Genomic DNA, 23,351 nt, shown 5'->3' with positions numbered 1-23,351 from the left:
GAACAAAGACTGTGAATGGCTTGCCAACTACAGAGCCAGTTTCTCCTCTCTTGGTTTTCACACCTCAGCTGCTAGAACAGGGCCTCATCCTCCCTGATTGAACTAACCTCGTTATCTCTGGCTTGCTTTCTAGCATATATATACCTACCCCTGGAAATTTCCACTACATGCATCTGACGAAGTGGGTATCCACCCAAGAAAGCTCATGCTCCAAAACGTCTGTTAGTCTATAAGGTGCCACAGGATTCTCTGCTGCTTTTACATGTCCATGTAGTGCGTTTAGTCCCCCTCCCTGGCATCTGGGTGACAGCCGCAGTTCCCCTCTCCTACCCCCCCCTCCCCTATCCCTTCCCCACTGCCTCTTCCCTTGCACTCCCTAAGAGACAATCAGGGAGAACCTTCCTAGCAGTGCAATCTCTGCCTTGGGGGGGTGTGTGGAATTGTCTCCCAAGGGAAGGCTGTTGTAATGGTCTGTGTTAATCCATGTGCTCTGGCAAACACAAGTCCAGACACCATGTTGAGGGGGAGGTAGGAGGGGAAAACCTGAATTGTCTCGTAAGGGAAGGGCTAGTGATCATTGGGGGGTCGGGGGGGGGGCATTTCTGAGTCCCAGGGTTGAGTAATTCTCTGGTGATGGTGGTCATTGAATTGCTAATTGTCATTCACTTGCTGCACAATGTCTGGTGATGGTTGTTTAACATTCACCCAGCCATTTGGTCAAGTGGCCTTGTTGTTTCTTGGGAATTGCCTTCTGTAACTTGTATAATTCCATCCTGGGAGTACAAATTCTGGTACTAAAGGCCTGGAGGGGAGCCCATATTGCCTTGCAGCGGGATTGGGAATTAGTGCCCTGACGTGCAAATCCTCCTATTGTGCCAGTGTAGATCCTGCTGTTAGTACAGCTATTTGCAGGTGCCCTTGTGTTTTGCTGAACCTTTGGACTCAGTCCCTGAGTGTATCCCCACTAAGCTGAGAGCTAAACTGACACTACTAGCCTGCTGTGTGGATCCCAGTGGGCTTGTACTGTGAATTTTTGGCATGCACATGTGGCTGTATTTATCTCATTATGCTGATAGTGCTACTTCCTTGATGTAATGATGACATTATGCTAAGATGAATCGTGAAAATAGTGTCCTGGTGTGATGGTCACTCTGTGCTGTTCATGTGAATCTTGCATTTTTGTATCCTGTATTAGTGTAGCCCTGTTGTTCCCAGGAAATTAGAGCCACAAGGTAGGTGAGCTAATATCTTTTATTGGAACAACTTTTGTTGGTGAGAAAGAGAAATAGGCTTTGGAGCTTTCACAGAGTTCTGTCTTCTTCCTGAAGAAGAGTTCTGTGAAAGCTCAAAAGCTTGTCTCTCTCTCTCACCAACAGAAGCTGGTCCAATAAAATATATTACCTAACCCACCTTGATATATATTACACATACGCACCCATATTACCTCACTCAGCTTTCCAGGAGTGAGTTTTCATGATGGCATGGGAAGTGCTCTGACTGGTCCTGACTTCTCTGAGTCAGCCCCTCTAGCTTGCACTGCAGCCCAGTACCTGGGGGCCTGCAGTGCTGAGACTCTGTGAGATCAGGGACACTCAGACCCATCTGGGAGGGGAAGGCCACTTCCTCCTCAGCCTCCCTCTCTTGCTGCCTCCTTTTCCCAAGTGGTCTCATGATGCATAGAGCCAGTGTGCCTAGGTGCTGCATTGGAGAGTGTCTCAGTGCAGCCCCCTACCCCCTCTCCCCTGCGCGAACCCCCAACAGACCCTGCCCACCTCTGTCCAATTGTCTCTGTCATGCAGGGGACTGTGCCCCCCCTTGCTTCTGTGTGCTGTCTGCTTCCAGGGGCCACAGATTACAGAGCAGCCCCCTCAGAAGAGATGAGAGGGGCTGTCCCAGCGGGTGCATGCGAGCAATGGCCCTCTCACAGCGAGATGCTGCGCTGCCCCTGCCTCCGTCTAGGTGGTGACACCGGCCTGAGGCATGCGAGGCAGCGTGAGCTGAGCATGGGGGCTGGGGGTCAGTCCAGCAAGCCTGATCACTGACACCCCAGGTGTGCCCAAGTGCGGAGCTAGTGCTCCGGGCTTCTCCTTCATTCAATGACACATCAGTGGGACTTGCTTTCTTCCTGCAGAATTTGCCTTTCAGAAATCAAACCAGCCCCCTCTCCCCCAGCCCTTTTCATTGGGATCCTGGGGGCTCAGACTGAGGGCTTGGAGTGGATCCAGGCACTGAGCTGAGAACAGGGGCAGAGCCCAAAGGATCAAGTCAGTGGCTGGTCATCCCCAGACCCCAGGATCCCAATGACCCCAGAATCCTGGGTCTGCTGCGCCCAAACTTGAGCCATGCAGGGAAGGAGAGCCTGGTGCGAGCAAACTGCTTCGCCTTTGGAGCTTTTAATTAAAAAAAGGCAGAAATCTGGTGGCTCCAGACAATACGAAGTCTTTTTTTCACATGGAGGGGTAAGCTCCCAGTTTGTCCCCTCCGCCTCAGAGGCTGCCTGCCCCTCTTTGGGGGCTTTCCCTTTACAGCACTCACCTGCCAGGAGGTTGCAGTTTGAGGCTGGGGCTTTTGAGAGACAGACCCCTGGTGGTGTCGCACCCCCCCCCCTTCCCACACACACACCCCAGTGGTCTTAGCTGATTCCTTTGCTACAGTGTGTCCACAGGCCAGGGAGTGGGGGCTGTAGGGTCTGGGCCAGCTTCGCAGTGCTTAGCTCTGGTGCCTCTCCTGAGCTGGCAGAGGGGTTTGCGGGGTGGGGGTTGCCCCCCACTTGGACCTAGCCTTGGTCTTGTGGCACAGCAAATCTGGCGTTGGGGCGGGTGTGGTGCATGTGGGAAGGAAAGCCCCTGGTATCAGGCAGTAGCTTCCATCACATAGTCAAATGTGGTAGAAACGTCATCTGTACACTTGTAGCACTTACCACTACAGCATTAGTCAGTCTTGTAACATGTGAATCCCTTGCAAGAGCCAAGAGACCCACATTTTTTAAAAATATTTTGTCTTCGCCCTTTTGTCAGCGCTTTTATAAAAGCAAAATAACACACAAACTTATAAAACAATATCATTCTAGTGTTTTCATTTTAAGTACAAAATAAATATGTATAATGAATTTAAAAGTATGTAATTAGTAATTTGATATGTCAGGTGGCGCCTTTTTTATGTGTTCGCTCCCCCAATGTTAGAACCTGGCTGCGCCCCTGCCAAAGCTCTGAGGTAAGTGGGATACCAGGAGGAAGCACGAGCAGAAGAGTGCAAGAGGGGAGGACTCGTGTCTCCGACTGAGAAAGCGGGACAATCAGCAAGTTATCTTAAGTGCCTATATACAAATGCAAGAAGCCTGGGAAACAAGCAGGGAGAACTGGAAGTCCTGGCACAGTCAAGGAATTCTGATGTTATTGGAATAACAGAGACTTGGTGGGATAACTCACATGACTGGAGTACTGTCATGGATGGATATAAACTGTTCAGGAAGGACAGGCCGGGCAGAAAAGGTGGGGGAGTTGCACTGTATGTAATAGAGCAGTATGATGGCTCAGAGCTCCGGTGTGAAACTGCAGAAAAGCCTGAGAGTCTCTGGATTAAGTTTAGAAGTGTGAGCAACAAGGGTGATGTCGTGGTGGAAGTCTGCTATAGACCACCAGACCAGGGAGATGAGTGGACGAGGCTTTTCTTTGGCAACTAACAGAAGTTACTAGATCACAGGCCCTGGTTCTCATGGGAGACTTCAATCACCCTGATATCTGCTGGGAGCAATACAGCGGTGCACAGACAATCCAGGAAGTTTTTTGGAAAGTGTAGGGGACAATTTTCCCTGGTGCAAGTGCTGGAGGAACCAACTAGGGCAGAGCTCTTCTGACCTGCTGCTCACAAACGGGAAGAATTAGTAGGGGAAGCAAAAGTGGATGGGAACCTGGAGGCAGTGACCATGAGATGGTCGAGTTCAGGATCCTGACACAAGAAGAAGAGAGAGCAGCAGAATATGGACCCTGGACTTCAGAAAAGCAGACTTTGACTCCCTCAGGAACTGATGGGCAGGATCCCCTGGGAGAATAACATGAGGGGGAAAGGAGTCCAGGAGAGCTGGCTGTATTTTAAAGAATCCTTATTGAGGTTGCAGGAACAAAACATCCGATGTGTAGAAAGAATAGTAAATATGGCAGGAGACCAGCTTGGCTTAACAGTGAAATCCTTGCTGATCTTAAACACAAAAAAGAAGCTTACAAGAAGTGGAATTGGACAAATGACCAGGGAGGAGTAAAAATATTGCTCAGGCATGCAGGAGTGAAATCAGGAAGGCCAAATCACACTTGGAGTTGCAGCTAGCAAGAGATGTTAAGAGTAACAAGAAGGGTTTCTTCAGGTATGTTAGCAACAAGAAGAAAGTCAAGGAAAGTGTGGGCCCCTTACTGAATGAGGGAGGCAACCTAGTGACAGAGGATGTGGAAAAAGCTAATGTACTCAATGCTTTTTTTGCCTCTGTCTTCACAAACAAGGTCAGCTCCCAGACTGCTGCACTGGGCAGCACAGCATGGGGAGAAGGTGACCAGCCTCTGTGGAGAAAGAAGTGGTTCAGGGACTATTTAGAAAAGCTGGATGAGCACAAGTCCATGGGCTGGATGCACTGCATCCGAGGGTGCTAAAGGAGTTGGGATGTGATTGCAGAGCCATTGGCCATTATCTTTGAAAACTCATGGCGATCGGGGAGGTCAGGATGACTGGAAAAAGGCTAATGTAGTGCCCATCTTTAAAAAAGGGAAGAGGAGGATCCGGGGAACTACAGGCCAGTCAGCCTCACCTCAGTCCCTGGAAAAAATCATGGAGCAGGTCCTCAAGGAATCAATTCTGAAGCACTTAGAGGAGAGGAAAGTGATCAGGAACAGTCAGCATGGATTCACAAGGCAAGTCATGCCTGACTAACCTAATTGCCTTCTATGAGGAGATAACTGGCTCTGTGGATGAGGGGAAAGCAGTGGATGTGTTATTCCTTGACTTTAGCAAAGCTTTTGATACGGTCTCCCACAGTATTCTTGCCAGCAAGTTAAAGAAGTATGGGCTGGATGAATGGACTATAAGGTGGATAGAAAGCTGGCTAGATCATCGGGGCTCAACAGGTAGTGATCAATGGCTCCATGTCTAGTTGGCAGCCAGTTTCAAGCGGAGTGCCCCAAGGGTCGGTCCTGGGGGTGGTTTTGTTCAATATCTTCATTAATGATCTGGAGGATGGCATGGACTGCACCTCAGCAAGTTTGCAGATGACACTAAACTGGGAGGAGTGGTAGATATACGCTGGAGGGTAGGGATAGGATACAGAGGGACCTAGACAAATTAGAGGATTGGGCCAAAAGAAATCTGATGAGGTTCAACAAGGACAAGTGCAGAGTCCTGCACTTAGGACAGAAGAATCCCATTCACTGCTTACAGACTAGGGACCGAATGGCTAGGCAGCAGTTCTGCAGAAAAGGACCTAGGGGTTACAGTGGATGAGAAGCTGGATATGAGTCAACAGTGTGCCCTTGTTGCCAAGAAGGCTAAACGGGCATTTTGGGCTGTATAAGTAGGGGCATTGCCAGCAGATCGAGGGATGTGATCATTCCCCTCTATTCGACATTGGTGAGGCCTCATTGCTTGGTTCCTTTGTCTTCTAAGTGAAGGATAAATATGGAGTCTCTCTCTCTGTTCCTTTTATCTCCAAAGGGATGCCTTTGCCTTACATGTTAGGAAGGACTCTGATTTATGAGGAAAGGCTGAGGGAACTGGGATTGTTCAGACTGCAGAAGAGAAGAATGAGGGGGATTTGATAGCTGCTTTCAACTACCTTAAGGGGAGTTCCAAAGAGGATGGATCTAGACTGTTCTCAGTGGTACCAGATGACAGAACAAGGAGTAATAGTCTCAAGTTGCAGTGGGAGAGGCTTAGGTTGGATATTAGGAAAAAATTTTCACTAGGAAGGTGGTGAAGCACTGGAATGGGCTACATAGGGAGGTGGTGGAATCTTCTTCCTTAGAGGTTTTTAAGGTAAGGCTTGACAAAGCCCTGGCTGGGATGATTTAGTTGGGGACTGGTCCTGCTTTGAGCAGGGGGTTGGACTAGATGACTTCCTGAGGTCCCTTCCAACCCTGATATTCTATGAGCCATGGCGCCACACCCTTGAGGGAGGTGGCATTACTGTGTCATTGTAATGGGGCACTTACATTGGCCATAGACAAATTGGAGTGTAGACAGGTGCACAAATAGGTAGACACAAGGCAAGTGATGTTGACCCAACTTTGTGGTGTAGACCAGTTGAATGAGGCACTATAGTGTCTGCTCAAGACCCAAAGCTTTCAAACCATTCTCTTTGTTTGTTTAATCAAATGCTCTTATTTTTTAACCCTATTTAAGCTATTGCCTCTGTTCATACTGAAGTGCCACAGTCGTGCCAATTTGCAGCTGTGTTTGCAGTACATCCATGTTTGTGAACTTGTGTTCAATGTTACCAACTGTAATCTCTCTTGAGCACTTCCTACTGCTGTGTGCGGTACTACAGTCTTTTCCTTGCTCCTGGTGCCCTCTGTAGGTTATCGACCTTGCTTGGTAGGTTTTCAGTTGCTCAGCCCTCTGGCCAGGTCACACACTCAAAATGAACCTCTTCCAGTGTAGCAGATGTCCTATTTTCCCTCACCAGGGTCTTTAGCCCCAGCTATAGGGCTTTTAAATTCAGCCTTTCTCTCAGAGTTCCAAACAAACCTTGTTCCTTTCTCTGGGGTTAGGTTAGGCTTGTTCCCCATCCTTCTTGGGGTTTACACCATTTTCTCAGTGATCACTGGAGGAACGCAGGCCCACCTAAAATGCTAAGTTCAACTCTGGGACCCTATAAACAGCAGTTATGTACTGCTCACTTCAATTCATTGCTGTACTTACAGGGGCCAGGTGGGAAGAGGCCCAGGGACCACCACCCCTTACCTCAGGTTAAAGTTCTCCACTCCTCTCTCTCTCCCACTTTAAACTCTGGTTATCTCTCAAGCTCATTTGGCCAGAGAGGAGCACCCTTCCTTGCTCTTCTGGTCTCAGCCAGGAACTGTCCTGCTATGGTTCTGCAGCTCCTTTTTATCTGAGCCTGCTGGGCTCTGACTGGCTGCTTCTGTGAGGTGTCTATAGGCAGACCCAACTTCACTGTTCCTCTCCTAGGGCGGGGTGTATTAGGAACACTCCAAACTTCACGGTTTCATCATGGCTTTTATATTAGTCCTTTTTCTTACAACTCTAGACCCTGGAGTCATTGACACATCATAATCCCCACTTCCATGTTTTTAAAAAAGCAAGTTTCTAGCAGTGGTTATAGAGATCGTGTGGTTTTAGAGAAATGCTGGCAAATGTGTGCAAAATACAGAAGGGAAATAAAAAGCTTCAAATCCATATTATTAAAAATCTCATGATTTTGAAGCCAACCTTGAATTTTGATGGTCTGACTCACCATTTTTTCAATGCTTGGGGTTGGCCATACTGTTTTCTTATGTATATTTGATTGACTGCACATTCGATATTGAGTGTATTATTTTGGCACTGGAGCATGTCACAGTTCTGCTCAGATGGTGATACCAGAAATGCATGTTTGTGCTTGGACATTATGTGGCATCACCAGGTGACCACAGTGTCTTTATGCCAGATCAGTGGGATTAAATGTGCATCAGCAATACCATGACACCTACAGGACTGACTGACACCTCACTTGGCTGAAACCTGCTTGTGGTGTCTTGCAGATTCATAGCCCTGCCCCTGGGCAGAAAGCTGGGGGTGAGGGACAAGGTGAGGTTGAACGCTCCACCCAATCCTGTGCTGGAAACCTTCTATGCTACTCACAGCAAGAAGCCAAAGGAGGTGAGTTCCTTCTTCTACCATCCTCCTAGATTCAGACCCTTGCATCCAGGCACGTTCTTATCACTAGTAAGCTACAATTTAATTGAACTGAGCTCTCATTTGCTAGTTATGAATCCCCATAGTCACACTGTACATTGCAGGTGGCACCTGCATGTAGAACTGCTGCAAAATCCATTTTTTTCATAAAATTTTTCAAATGAAAATATTTACAAATTTTGAATTTTCCTTCCTCTTTCTACCCTTTGTTTGTTCTCCCTATTTCTGCAACAAGATTAATGATCATAGAATATCAGGGTTGGAAGGGACCTCAGAGTGTCATCTAGTCCAACCCCCTGCTCAAGGTAGGACCAATTCCCTGACAGATTTTTGCCCTAGATCCCTAAGTGGCCTCCTCAAGGATTGAACTCACAACCCAGGTTAATGCTCAAACCAATGAGCTATCCCTCCCCCCAACCTATGAGGCATAGGTTGTTTTATTTTTCCACTTTATTTTGTTTTCTTTTTCTAGTCTTTAACTGCAAAACTCCAATTTTAGAAAAGTTAAAGTGGCGAAAAGAAAATCTGTAACTTTTCCAGAGTTGAAGTTTTGAAAAGTTAAAGAATGGAAAAAGGAAAAAAAAAAGAAAAAGGGAACATCAATCATTTTATTGAATTCAGTGAGAAGTTATGATAAAATAGGGACAAAGAAAAACAAATATTTGAAACTTTAAAATCCCTTGTTTTCAAAAACTGAATGAAATGAAAATTTCCCATAGAAAATTATCATAAAATGAAATCTTCCACAAAAAGTTTTGGTTTTGATGAAATCCTATTTTCAGCAGGAAAATGTTTTGGCCAGCTCTGCCTGCGTGTAATGACTCCATCTCACTCTGCATTTAATGCTAATTCTCTGTAAAGAATGAGTTTTTAGATTTTGCTGTTCATAGAATATCAGAGTTGGAAGGGACCTCAAGAGGTCATCTAGTCCAATCCCCTGCTCAAAGCAGGACCAATCCCCAACTAAATCATCCCAGCCAGGGCTTTGTCATAGCGCTGACTAAAACCCTTAAGAATGGAATCCAACACCCCTAGGGAACCATGTCCACTGTTCCACCACCCTCCTAGTGAAAAAATTTCTTTCCTATACCAACCTAAACCGCCCTCATTTGCAATTGAGACATTACTCCTGTTCGTCATCTGGTCACCACTGAGAACAGTCTGAGATCCATCCTCTTTGAACTCCTTTCAGAGATTGTAAAAAGCAGCTATCAACCCCCTCATCTTCTCCTTCTCTAACTAAACAATCCCAGTTCCCTCAGCCTCCCAGCAAGTCATTGCTCCGCCCCTATCATTTTTGTTGCATCGGATTCTTTCCAATTTTCACACCTTCTGTAAGCGTGGCCGCAAAAGTGGAAAGCGACACAACTCCATGGAGAAGCCCTCACCAAGCTGTCGAATAGAGAGGACATGATCACATCCCCGATCAACGCAATGCTCTATATACACCCAACATCCACCTACCTTCTGCACAAGGGCCACGGTTGACTCATATCCAGTCTCGTCCACCGTTACCCCATAGTCCTATTCTAAGCAGAACTGCTCAATAGCCACACGTCCCTAGTACTGTTAGCAAATGAAGGAATTCTTCTTCCTAAGTGCAGACTCGCTGTCCTTGTAAACCCACAGTTCTTTGGCCCAATCAAATTTCTAGGTCACTCTGTATTCCTATCACCTCCAGCATATCTACCACTCCTCCATTTATGTGCATCTGCAAACTGTGAGAGGCAGTCACGTCATCCTCCAATCATAATGAAGATCTGAACAAATATCTGTGCCTGTACCATTGTCACCTAATAAGTTAGGACAGTGTGGCAGGGCCCGCTTGCCTCCTGCCTCTTCTCAGCCCACAAATGAGCCTCAGAACACCTTTATCTGGCAAAGCACACAGTGCAGTTTAATTACAATGTGGTTCCCCACCACCCTCTACACAATATACAGCCATGCCCTAGCGTCTTTCGGCGCCCTCACCCGAGCAAATGGGAAGAGCAATCTCTTCTCCCTCTTTCTAGTTGCTTACCCCTTCTTAAAGAGCTGACTTCATGTAATAAGTACAGTGACCAGAGGGGCTGCGTTGCCCAGCAACTGTCAGGAAAAATCAGAACATAGAAAGGACTCACCATTGTCTTTGATATATCTTGATTCCTGGCTTCCAGAAGTTAGTGATTATGGCTGGTAGTTTCTAAAAGACATTATAAGCACAAGACAAACTACTCAATGCAATAGAAAATAGAGGAAAGTATGGAAAAGACACAATGCTTTGACCAAGAGATCTTCATGACCTAAAACTCAAAAAAGAGAGTCATACTCTCGAATTGGAAACTAGTCAAATTGCAAGTGTATATTTTAAAAACAACAAAAGAAGTAGGACCAAATTAGAAAGGCAAGGCAACAAAAAATCAAGAAAAACTAGCTAGAACATAAAGGTAACAAGAAAATGTTACAAAGCAAAGACCAAAAGACAGGGTAGGGAACCATTACTAATGAAGAGGAAAGAAGATAACAAAAAACGCAGCAATGGCTGAAGTTTTAACAATGCCTTGGTTAGTTCACAAAAAGTTAGCAGGATCAGATGACGATAACAGCGTAAGTTGATAGATCTGAGGCTACCATAGGAAAAAAATTTAAGAATACTTAGACAATTAAATCTTCGGTGAGATCCTGATGAATACATCCTAGAATACTTAAGGACTGCGAAGAGATTCTGAGCATCAAACCCTGGAGGAACAGGAGGACCAGAGACTGAAAAGGGCAAATATGGTACTTCTATAAAAAAGGGAATAAGGACAACCAGGGATTATAGACCAGTCAGCTTCACTTCAGTACCCAGAAATTGTAGCATCTAGAAGAAATCAGGTAATACATACAGTCAACATGATTGGTAGAAAAATCATGTAAATACGAACCCTGATATCCTTCTCTGACAGGTAACAACCTTGATGGGGGGAACATAGATTCCTATATCTCAGCTTTAGGAATGCTTTGATACGCTCATATGCCTTTTCATAATAAAACAGAGAAATAAGCCTAGATGAATGTACATAAGAAGGGCGCAATGTGTAGAAAAGAAGATCTCAAGAGTATATCACTGTTCACCGTCCTAGCTGAATGGCATACGAGTGATTCCTGCAGGGATTTGTCCGGTCCATCTATCAATATCTTAGAAGGATTGGAAATGGAGGAAGTACAAATTTTCAGATATACCCAGCTGGGAGGGGCAAGAACTTGAGGACAGGATTGAATCCAAATGATTTGATTATACTAAGAAAGTCGAAATAAAATAGTATAAATCAAATAGGACAAAGCCAAATTACTACACTACAGAAAAGGAATAATCAGTGCACAATAAAAATGGGAAAAGATTGCTGGAATGATATCGTAAGAGAAGGATCTGGGTTTAATTCTGATCCAAACTAAAAGCGCAACAAGCATACGTTGCAAAAAAAAAGTGAATAATCTTTGGGATATGTGAGTGTTGAAACTAACATGAGAAGTAATTCTTCCACTCTAGCTCACAACTGAGAGCCAGCTGGAGTACTGTGTCAATCTGGAACCAATTTCAGAAAGATGTGACAAATTGAAGACATCTAAGGAGAGCAACAAAAATATTAAAGGTCCTAGAAAAACATTACCTTCTGCAGAAAAGGACCTGGGATAAAGTGACGAGAAGCTGGGTATGAGTCAGAAATGCCTTTGTTGCCAAAAAGGCCAACGATAATTGGGCTTATTTAGTAGGAGCACTGCCAGCAATTAGGAAGTGATTTCATTAGGCCCGGTGAGCTCACATCTGAGATGCATTCGTTTGACCCCCACTACAGAAGGGATTGACAAATTGGAAAAGTCCACAAGGGAAAGAAAATGTTTTAGGCGGGCACATGATACGAGGAAGACTAAGGGAACTGGGCTGTGTCCGCAAAGAGAAATGAGGGGATTGATAGCTGCTTCAATACAAAGATGGGGGGGTTCCAAAGAGAAGCTGACTGTCTCAGAGTCAGATGACAAACAGACAGTCTCAAGTTCAGTGGGAGCAGTGGCATATTATGAAAAGTACCAGACAGCAAGTGTGAATCAGGAATAGGTGGGTAAAAAGCTTTATATAAAAAAGCCTCAAACTTGGGGGACTTCCCTATCAAATGGTCACCCTAACTAGGAAACACTGTCTCCTAGGAGGGTAAAGGGCACTGGAAGGGTCTAGGTAGGTTGAATCTCACCTAAATTTTTTTAAGGCCTGGCTTGACAAAGCCCAGGCTGGGATGAGTTAGTTGGAGATTGGTCCTGCTTTGAGCAGGAGGCTGGACTAGATGATCTCCTGAGGTCTCTTCTTACCCTAATCTTCATTGATTCTATGACTATGTGTGGAAGGTGCAGGACTGTGTGTTGAAGTGGCAGGGGGGATTGTGACTAGAAGGGATGGCGGAGATCTAGACTGGAATGGGTGGGGGGGATTGTGTGTGGAAGGGGGAGGATTGGGTGTGGAAGGGGCTGGGGGAGACGGTGACTGAAAGGGGCAGGGGGAGGATTGTGTGTGGAAGGGGCAGGAGGGCAGGTTGTGTGTGAAAGGCAGGGGTGGCTCTATGTATTTTGCCGCCCCAAGCACGGCAGTCAGGGATCCTTTGGTGGCGTTTCTGCAGGAGGTCCACCGGTCCTGCGGATTCCGCAGCGGTTCAGCGGGTGATCTGCTGGTCCCCTGCCTTCGGCGTATCCGCCACCGAATTGCCACCAAAGCCACGGGACCGGTGGACCTCCCGCAGAAACGCCACCAAAGACTTCCTGACAGCTGCCCTCATGGCGACTGGCACACAAACACACCCTGGCTTGCCGTCCCAGGCACATGCTTGCTGCACTGGTACCTGGAGCCACCCTTGGTGAAAGGAGGCGGATTGTGGGGGGACCAGGAAGGGGGCGGGTTGTGGGGGGGGCAGATCGTGTGTGGAAGAGGCAGGACGGAGGATTGTGTGTGGAAGTGGCGGTAGGGATTGTGAGTGGAAGGGGGAGGGGGCAGATTGTGTATGAAAGGGACGGGGATGATATTAGTTCTGAGGGATTTGGGAGGGGTTTTCATTTTAGTTTTAACAGTGGCTTAAATAGGTTTTTATGATAGATTGGTAACATCAGTGTTGGGTTCCTGGAGTTTGGATGGGCTCCCATTGACCAAACTGCCATAAATCAGCAGGCCTCTCAGGGGAAATCTTCCGCTTGTCCAAGTGAACGTGATCACTCCAGCTGCAAACCATTGAACAGTTAGGTGCTATTGGAGCCTCTGCTCAGGAGGTTCTCACCCAGGCGGGTGTGAATGTTTCCTGGAGCTAGCAAGAGGCGTGGGTGAGGCCCAAAGAGCCCTAGGCAGAACAGGACAGATAATGTCTTTATTCCTGTGATCTGAGATTGTAGCTGTAGATTGTAGATTGACCAGGCCTTGGACTCATTCTGGCCCCTGCCCCAGGTGGGAAGAGGGATTAGTGAGGGAGGCTGGGCACTTCTGCTATTTGTGCCATCAGGGAGTGTGAGTCTTGTTTGTTTGGCTGTTTTCCAGGGGCAGCTGATCTGCTTATCCAAGCAGTGTGACTTGCCCACCACAAAGGTGGAGAGGTGGTTCCGATACCGGCGGAACCAGGACAAACCCAGCCTGACTACAAAATTCTGTTCAGTGAGGTGAGTGACGTGGCGAGAGGCCTTGGGTCACTTCAACCTTCCAGCAGGGTCTGAGCTCTGCAGTCTGTGCACAGCCTCCCAGCACCTCTGGGTCCCAGCTGGAATGTGCCCTTCCTGCTGCTCCTCTGCTTCATCTCCCCCCTCCTGTGCTGCTTCCCTACCCTAAATCAGAGGCCTCACTTCTCCCTCCACCTTCAGCCTCTGAATGTCTCCTCCTACCCCTGACCTAAGGGTCAGCCCACAACATTTTGGCACCTGAGGCGGGGAGCTCAAATGACGCCCCCACGCTTGGGCCAAAACTTTGAAAGGTCTCAATTCTGCCTTCTTCCTGTTCTACTCCTCTCATGGTGCTGCTTTGCTTCCTCCCAATAAAGGAGAACTAACAACTTAAAATGCCTCGTTCAAATATTTTAAGTAACACTTAACTTTCAAACACCTGAACAGCAAATGTAACTTTTCTTGTCTGCATAGTAAACACTGGCATTTTTATCTGTTTGAATAATAAAAGTGGTGCTTTCCATGCCTTCTTGGTTGCAAAGATTTGAACTGCTTGCTGCTTAAGGTCCACAGTCTGGGCCAGCTCATGCTCTATGGAGATGGTTGCAAGGCCGACCAGCCTCTCCTGTGTCATTGTGGAGCATAGATGTGTTTTTATTAACTTCAGCTTGGAGAAGCTGTGTTCTCCACTGGCAACAGGAATTGTTTAAAGTATGCAGAGAACAACAAAAGCATTGGAAAGAGGGTGGTCATCTTATTGTGCACATATATTCCCAGAACAGCCTTTGGAGTTGATCTTGCTTGAAATTCTTGAAGGGCTTCAGTTCAATTCACCTTAATCACTGCATCAAGTATCCGTGCATATCCATCATGTGTCAACACTGTTTCTAGTGCCCCTGCATTGTGGTGTAGGTCCTTCTTCAGGATATAGTGAGGAGTTTTTGAATTCTCAAATATCCCAAAAACTGCGGTGTTCTTTGAGCTGCATGGAAGTTCTTCAACTGAACACAATTTGCACATCTAGCACGCTGGTTAAAGAATTCACTCTTGAATTGTGGTTTGGGTACTCTTATGGGATTATCCCATGCCTCGTAATCAAAACGTCGTTCTTCCAGTGACTCTTAGTATTCATTGAATGGGTGGGAAATAGCTTCAGTGTGAGTTCTCTGCCAACTTCTGTAGGACTCCTCAGACATTTAAATCCCTCATCTGATTGTAGATGCAGATTATTGACTTTGCTTTGGTCAGTTGTTCCATTGCTCCAGATATATCAAGGTCAATACCTGGGAATCTCTTGCTTTCAACATTCATTTTCAGACAGTATGTATGTCACAAACACTAAGCACCACAGAAAAATGTGAAGTTATGTGATATTTCTGGATTATTTCATTTCCCCTGCCACGGTTCTCCAAACAGTTCTCTCAATAGCATTATCCACCATAATAGGCAAAAATATTGGCATCCTTATTCATCCAATTGGTGTTGATAGGCTTATCACCTCTACTCGACTTTCCATCGATGTGGGCACTCAGTAAGTATGGTTTTCAGCTGTCACAGAATATGTTTCTTCAGAATGTGCATTCCCAAAATTTGACATTGATGAGTTGAGAGAGAAATAACATGATGCTATGAATTACATTAAAAAAATCAGGCAGCCTCAGTAGAAGCTGATGACTGCATCAACTGAACACCAAGTTCAATGAATGAGAACACCATGGGACAAAAAGCCTTGAGGTTTACCCTCGATCCGTTCTGCACTACTCTGTTCTTTCCTCCATGTTGGCACCAATTATCTGATTCTGCATGTCAGCTTATCGTATTCCCCACTATCTTCAGCATTTTTAAGAAAGTACTTTGCATACGCTCCTGTAGTATCGTATGCGGTGTCAAAATATTTCTAGAAAATTGCTCTCTGAACGGTCACCATTGCTGGACATCTTTTTTTCACTTGGTTTCGTTAACAAAACGCACCATTCAAGTAATTTGTTCGTATTGGCATTATTCAGGTTGCAGTTCCGGTATTAATATCTTGTCTTGTACTTCGATTATCGCCACAATCTTCTCGTTGACTTTGTTGCTTAGAACTGTTATGATTCCTATTTGAATTGTGTTGACAGTTTTTGTGGTGGTTACTCTTCTTAGGATTGCTTCCTGAGTTACATTCTATTAATCGTCTTACCATTCAGTTTCCAACAATTTTTAAAGATTCTCATTTTGGTCACATACTGCTTGATCTGTACAGTTGCCCATTGCATGTGCTAGGTTTGGGTAGTGCAAGTCATGTACTTATCAATGCAATGTAGTATCCTTCTATGTACATATTTTGCCCAATTAAAAGACATCTGATGCAATCTCTCTTGATGCTTGTATCACTATGGTGCCTATTAATCCAGTATTCATTCTCAAAGTTCTTCCACGCTATGATATGCTCTCTAGTGATTGCTGCCTTCTTCATGGCATGCAATTTCAGCCCAGTATTTCCAGTGCTTTTTTCTCTAGAACCTCAATGTGGCTTGACGGAATCTGGAAGTAGTTGCTACCAAAAACTAGTATAGTGCAAGCATTCTGGGTGTTCTTGAGTACATAAGCTATGGCCTCTCTTCACTTTGTACCCGTGTGGCGATTTCACACCCAGAATATGTTGGATGAAAACTTCTATTTCATGTCTTTGGGAACATGAAAGGTTTTACTTGCTGTGGCCCCATGCAGGTACACAAGGAAGTCCTCAGGCTACTGCTCAAGTGATCCTTAGTCCTGGATCAGATCTAAGACTTAAGAACTAAACTCAGGCAGCATGCTGTTCTTTGTGCCTTCCTCCACACGCTTCTCTCTGTCTACACTTTTCTTTCAGAATGTACATGTGTTACATTCCTATTTGAGATGGTATGATATTGGATTGCTGCGCAGGCTACCAGGTCACTCTGCACTCTGGACTAACTAGAAGATCAGGCATCTCCTCACCACTCACGTCCTCAGTGAGGCTGGAATGGCTCACTGTGAACGTTTGTGCTAATATGTCATAATATAATAAGGGAAGGTGAACAGCCGCCCTGTGTACATATACGTATTAAATCCCTCATGTCCAGCAGACACAAAACTCCTTTTGACCTGTGAAAGGGTAAGAAGCTCAGGTAACCTGGCGGACAACCTGAGCCAATAGGTACTCATTTATAAGGGAATAAGATACTCTTCAAATTCTTGGGAAGGAAGTGCTTTTTGTTTCTGGTCTTTTTGGAGGGTGGTGTCAACGTCTTGGGACTGAAGAGGTACCGAGATGTCATCCGGGCTCTCCAAATCTTCTGTAACCAGTCTTCTCATTATTTCCAACTTGTAAGTACCAGCCAGGAGCTCGGTCTAGTCTTCATTTTTTGTTTTTCTCAAACTTGTAAAGTTCCTCTTGTTGCTGAGAGGCATTTTACCTCCGTTGCTGTAACTCCTTTTGAACTCAAGGCTACGACGGGTTCTCTGAGGCTATATGAATTCTGATACCCTGAAGTATCTTCCATCCTGATCTTTTAACAGAGATGATTTTCCTTTTTCTTAATCAAAGCTGTCTTGTTCAAAGAACCTGATTGTGATTTTCTCGCTTGTTAAGCATCAAGCGGTATGATCCTCAGACTCACCAGGGAATTGGTGGGGAACTGGTTCAATTCTCCTCTGTGTTAAGACTGCAAGGGTTGGACTCGGTGCATTCACAGGAACTTGGTGAAAAAGGCTCTCGGCTACCCACGGAGGGAAGGTTTTGGGAGAAGGGGATGTTCCAGACTGAGGACTTGGATGGTGGCAGACTCTCTAAGCTTAGAATGCTTTATGCAGGTCCCCACATCTGTACCCTAAAGTTCAGAGTGGGGAAGCCTTGGCACTACGTATCTCAGGAGAGCTCCTTCCTGCTTAGATAGAAAAGCTTTTCTTGATTGCTTTCTTCTTCTGAATGCTGCCCCAGAGGGGTTTTCTCTTTCTATGATGCACTTCTGCACCAGCTATAGTGGCTCTCAAAACTCAGTTGAAGGGGACAAATAAGCCGGCTGGTAGCAGGCTGAGGAGGGAGATATCAGTGTCTTAAGGCCTAACTGGCTCCTCCTACTTCAGGTGACTACCTGTTCTTCAAGTGGGTTCAGGAAACAGCAGGAAACAGGAAGCTCCCTGAGAAGCTGGTGTGAATCAGTCCAGGCTCCTGGGGTGCTTAGAGGTACATTAGAGGTGCCTCCTCCTCTCTACTTCCTGCAGCTCCTGCTGCTTTCTGTTATTCCCTCTCACCTTTTCTCCTGCCTGCCTGTTATGTCTCTTGTGCCCTCCTTCCTCCAGCACAGCACTCCACCATCTCTGTGCATCTAGAGCAGAGAGAATTCATATGCACCAGCACCAGACACAATTTTCTACACCCTGGGTCCTAATGGCAACCCCCCTCCCCCCAGTCTGGCACCTGAGGCAGCCGCCTCAGTTTGCCTCATGGTAAGGCCAGCCCTGCCTGCCCTGTCTCCACCTGCTTTTACTCTCCTCACCCATAATTCATCCAGGTTCCCTTACCTTCAATTCAGTTTTTTCCTCAGGTTCTGCTTTCAAACACACATTCTATCCTATAGCCCAGGGGTAGGCAACCTATGGCACATGTCCCAAAGGCAGCACACGAGCTGATTGTCAGTGGCACTCACACTGCCCGGGTCCTGGCCACCGGTTCGGAGGGGGCTCTGCATTTTAATTTAATTTTAAATGAAGCTTCTTAAACGTTTTAATAACCTTATTTACTTTACATACAACAATAGTTTAGTTATATATTATAGACTTCTAGAAAGAGACCACCTAAAAATGTTAAAATATATTACTGGCATGCAAAACTTTAAATTAGAGTGAATGAATGAAGACTCAGCACACCACTTCTGAAAGGTTGCTGACCCCTGGTGTATCCTGAAAAATCCCTCTTGACCTCATCTGTCTTCCCAACTACCAGCTGTTTCCCTCCTCCCATTCATGATGCAGTGCCTGTAGGCACAGCTATGAGCTGGAGGGGGGGCGGGTGCTGCATAAACTGCACACCACCCAGAAAGGCTTGTGCCTCAGACACCCCTTGGGTGTACTCCACAGCAATGCTTATTCACTACTGGCCTCTACCAGCAACATATTACAACATGTCCTGTGCCATTTCAGTTGTCCTGGCCAGGGCATGATCACCAATTCCTTGCACTCCCATCCAGCTTGGGCTCCATCTGCTCTGAGCAGGAGTAAGCAGCTGCACAGAGCTAAAGCACAGACATTCTTGGCTCCCAAGAAACCATGCTGCCTCCTTGCCAATCCTAACAGCATCCTCTCCACCAAATCTCCTTCATCTGTCTGCTCGCCTTTGACACAGATGATCACTCCCACCTCATCCTCTGTAAATGAAACTTGGCTGCCTGATGCTTCTGAAACCAAAATATACCAAGACCTACCCCAAACTGCCCCCTAAGACCTTGTCTACGTTGTGTAATAGAACTGCTGATGACTATAATTGTCATGAGAGTGGCAGCTCAACCAGTGGTGAATATGGTGTGTTCTAATCTATACTTCCATTTAAACCATGGTGAGCTCACAACCATTTCTGACCGTTCCTATCAGCAGTGCTTCAGTTTGATGGTATGTACCAGGGCTGAGGAAATTTAGACTGGAATTATTAGAAGAGAATATGGAGCAGAGGACTAAGGCTGATGCATTGTAAGCAGTTATATACAGTATTACATGTTGCTCCTCTTTTGCGAATGAGGGAATAAAGTGCACCTAGAGCTCTGCTATCAAGTGGAGCTCATTTGAGTGCTATATGCTGTGTGAGTATCTATTAGCTAAGGTCAGTGGTTGCACAAATGACTGACACTAGGTGTGGCCAGAAGGGCTGAGCCTGACCTCTGATGAACTTCTAATTTCCTTTGTTCTTTTCTTACTTGCTTTTAGTTGGAGTTCTTTGTGTTACGTCACTTCCTTCTGCACTGGACTTGTGGTCTTGTACGATGTGAGTATGTAATCAGCACCCACCCTACCTTGCTAGCAATGATGCACAAAAGACAAACATGTTCAATAAATATTTCTATTCTGTACTTGGAGAGAAGCAGGATGATGTATTTGTGTCACATAAGGATGATGAAGTACTTTCCAGTCCATCTACTAGGGGAAAACATTTTTAAATCACCCAAAAACTACACAGGAAGTTCAAAGGGCATAAAAGCTAACACCAAAATTTCACCCTGCAAGGCCATCCACATATTAAAAGAAGCAGGACCTTAATGTAGTCTGATGGAAAATCTTATTATAAGACTGTTTCAGAATGCATCCTTTATGATGGGGTCAAAACAAGCACCTCCATTTTGTACTATAGTATAATCTATAATGGGAACAGGCCAATTCATTAGGCAGCTGGTTGGGAGAGGAATGTTTCTGACACTCTCACAGTTAGATTACACTGTTTCTTTACAGAAGCCCTGGTTTTGGGACCCAAAAGAATGCTGGGTGGGGTATCCACAGCAGGTAAGTCATCCAGGTGTGTTGGTCCATGTAACAGCAACTCAGAAGGTTCACATAGTCTCTTGGCCTTTGTCAGGACCTGTGCCAAGCGGCTGGATGCACCCCTTATCCTGTATTGTTTAAGGTAGACCTCAGAGGGCTCTTTACAGGAGAGTTACAGTATGCGTCATGGACAGAATGGTAAGCACCGCAGGTCTAGGCTTGAGTCAAGAGAATGCAATCACCTGATAACAGGTATGCTAACCCTTCAGTTCAGCAGAGGTGTGACTCTGTGTAGACACCTACTTCCACAGACAGTTTGTTCAAAGCAGTATAATGAAAAGATCCTGCGTGGTAAAGGCAGAATCACTTCCAAGGGCAAGTACATTTCCCTCGTGGCGCTGAACATATCTGGGCCTTCTGCAAGTCTGCATCCCATTGGTGTAATGGCTGTTCAGACATTCATAAGAGGGGAGAGATGTAAAAGGGCTGTGGCCATGTCAGGACTTAGCCAGCTCTGCACTTCTGCAAGCAATGGGGGACAAACTAAGCTGAGGTAATAAGAAGGATCCTGTTAATGGTGAATAAAACAAAAACAAGTCACTTTCGTCAGGGATCACAAAGATCTCTTAGAGCATGGGAAGGCAAACGGTGTCCTTTCCCAGCTGCTGGAGGATGTGCTGGGGATACAGGCTTCTCCAGTCTGCTTTAGGGACATCTCAGCACACTCTGCCTAACACATTTCCCACGCCTGATACACACTCCCTTGATACAGGTGCCTCCTATGGCTTATTTAGGGAGATGAATTTAACCTGTTAACCTCTCAGTACTGGGCAAAACCTATATACCCCATCTATAGGGGTTAAAACATATATGCTGTGGTTTCCAATGTAATTAATGTTACTTAACTTAACTTAATTAATGTTACTTAACTTAACTTACTTAACTAATTAATGTTACTTAACTTAAGGGGATGATGTCACTTAACCTTTGATGGGATGATGTCTGTTCTACTGATTACATGGAAACCTTGGTTACTGAGAGACAACTAGTTTTTGCCCTTGGGTATTCAAGTGCAGTGGAACCTGGGAATGCTATGATCTGTCCCAACAGGGCCTCATTGGATGGAAATGTCAGTTCTGCATCCCCTTCCTCAGTCAGCTCTAGGTAGCATGTCCCCATGGCTGGAGCACTAGTGTGGGACTAGGAGTCAGCAGACCTGGGCTGCTTCTGTGACTTTAGCTACTACAGACATGCTGTGTGACATAGTGCAAGTGCCTGTTCCCTGCACTTCAATTTTCCTGTCTTTAAAATGATATTCTTCGGATAAACGTCTTTGTAAAAATGCTTTGAGATCCACAGAGGCAACCTGCTAGGCAGATGCTAAATATTATTATTGAATATCAACAGTTTAAATTTAAAGCAAAATTATTTATGTATTTAGACTTATAGAAGTGCTGAAAAGGGTTCCTGGGGCAAAAATCGCATGTGATCATGTAATTAAAGACTGTACCTTAATGCATGCATACATACAAAGGAGATGAAGTAAGTTTGCAAAGTCAGTCTTAATCCTGGCACTTCCTGACTTTTGAATGCTTAACTTTGCAACCCTTTAAATGGAGGGTTTTTTAATGTAATATAAATATACAGAACTGAGCAGTGTTTTAAAATAATAGAAATGGACACAAGTTTAAAACAACCCACTGATTTGGTAGAATAAGCTGCACCCCTTGCTGGACCATGTAATTGTATAACCTTATTACTGTGTAGGGAAAAAGTGTCAAGTATCAGAGGGGTAGCCGTGTTAGTCTGGATCTGTAAAAGTAGCAAAGATTCCTGTGGCATCTTTTATACTAACAGACATTTTGGAGCATGACCTTTCGTGGGTGAATAGCCACTTCGTCAGATGCATGTAGTGGAAATTTCCAGGGGCAGGTAAATATTGAATTGAACTAACCTCGTTATCTCTAGCTTGCTTCTTGCTTGCATATATATACCTATCCCTGGAAATTTCCACTACATGCATCCGATGAAGTGGGTATTCACCCACGAAAGCTCATGCTCCAAAACGTCTGTTAGTCTATAAGGTGCCACAGGATTCTTTGCTGCTTATTACTATGACTCTTTTGTTCCCTCAGTTGTATTGTTTCTTGCACCAATTTGTTGAATCTCTTTTTAACCTAGCCCTATTCCTTGTCTTAACCAAGCTGTTCCCTGGGGACAGACCCATGAATCAAGGCACTGTAATAAATCTTGAGTGTTAACTACGCAACTTTAACACTAATGCATGAAGGGCAGGAGGGGGTTCATGTGGTATAATAAATAGCTGTAGCATATCAGCTTGTAGGTACTGAAACAGAAACAACTGTTGGGACCTCAGTGCTCCCAGTGTCAAACCCTGGACCACTAGTCTGATCCATAGAGCTGGTTGGGAATTTTTCAACAAAACAGAAAATTCCAATTTGGCAAAAACAAAATGTTGAGCAGGAACATGCTAGAATTTCTGCTTACAATGAGCGAGGGCACTCAGCTGGGGTGGAAGAGGCCCTGGTTCACGTCCCTGGTCTAAATCTAGCAGAGGAGAGACTTGAATCTGGGTCATCCATGTTCCAAGGAAGAGCCCCCTGGGCAGTTGGCTCTTCTGGGGTTGTGGCAGGGGTATGTGTCTCCCTCTCAAATGTATTTTTCCATCTAAAGGGGTCAGGTTCATCTCAATACAGATGGGGGGGGGCGGTTTAAAATCTCAGTTTTTCACAGAACAGCTACAATTTCCCACACAGCTCTACTGATTCACTGTTTACCAGATTCCCTGTGCCCAAGTAAATCGTTTCAGACACAGCAAACGTATTCAGCTCCGGTTCTCTTTGCAGCTATCTGCTCTTTCCCATGGTTTATGCATTAACTAAGCCTCTTTGTTTTGCTGCTGCAGCCACTACAGCGCTCTGTGTACTGGTACTACATGATGGAACTCTCCTTTGCCTTGTCACTGACTTTCACCATGGCCTTTGATGTGAAAAGAAAGGTGAGCGGAAGTACTTAGGTTCTAGATAGCGATGTGTGAGATGTGAGTGGCCAGCCAGAGGTTCTCTGGGGTCCAATGCAAAATAACAAAGTCAGGGACCTATCCAGCACCCTCCCACTTCTTTCAGCTCTTCACCCTCACAACTGTCTCCTGTCTGCCTCATCAGTTTGTCAGTGACCCGCACTTCAGGCTGTGGGAAGAATCACCCCAATCTGTTTTAAATGTTCTACATCCTATAGTGACCCTCCCTTCAAAGGCCAGTTTGGGAGATGCTTAGATTCTAGTGTGGTAAGTTCAGTATGGATCAATAGACAGATGC

General features: G+C 45.5%; 1 protein-coding gene across 1 annotated transcript in view; it reads left to right on the top strand.

The window, feature by feature from the left end:
- The window catches only part of LOC116822588 (ceramide synthase 4-like), a 58,283-nt gene that overhangs the window by 15,930 nt on the left and 19,002 nt on the right, over window positions 1–23,351 (top strand). Inside the window, exons 2-6 of the mRNA XM_075070422.1 lie at window positions 7,740–7,857; window positions 13,427–13,545; window positions 19,465–19,522; window positions 19,984–20,034; window positions 22,940–23,032. Coding sequence (XP_074926523.1) covers window positions 22,970–23,032 — 63 coding nt within the window. The 5' untranslated portion in view covers window positions 7,740–7,857; window positions 13,427–13,545; window positions 19,465–19,522; window positions 19,984–20,034; window positions 22,940–22,969. The remainder of the gene's footprint in view (window positions 1–7,739; window positions 7,858–13,426; window positions 13,546–19,464; window positions 19,523–19,983; window positions 20,035–22,939; window positions 23,033–23,351) is intronic.

This window comes from Chelonoidis abingdonii, chromosome 11 (genome assembly GCF_003597395.2).
Source record: "Chelonoidis abingdonii isolate Lonesome George chromosome 11, CheloAbing_2.0, whole genome shotgun sequence".
Taxonomy (NCBI): domain Eukaryota; kingdom Metazoa; phylum Chordata; order Testudines; family Testudinidae; genus Chelonoidis; species Chelonoidis abingdonii.
Note: the sequence above shows the minus strand (reverse complement) of the source record. Positions and strands in the feature narration are given on the sequence as shown.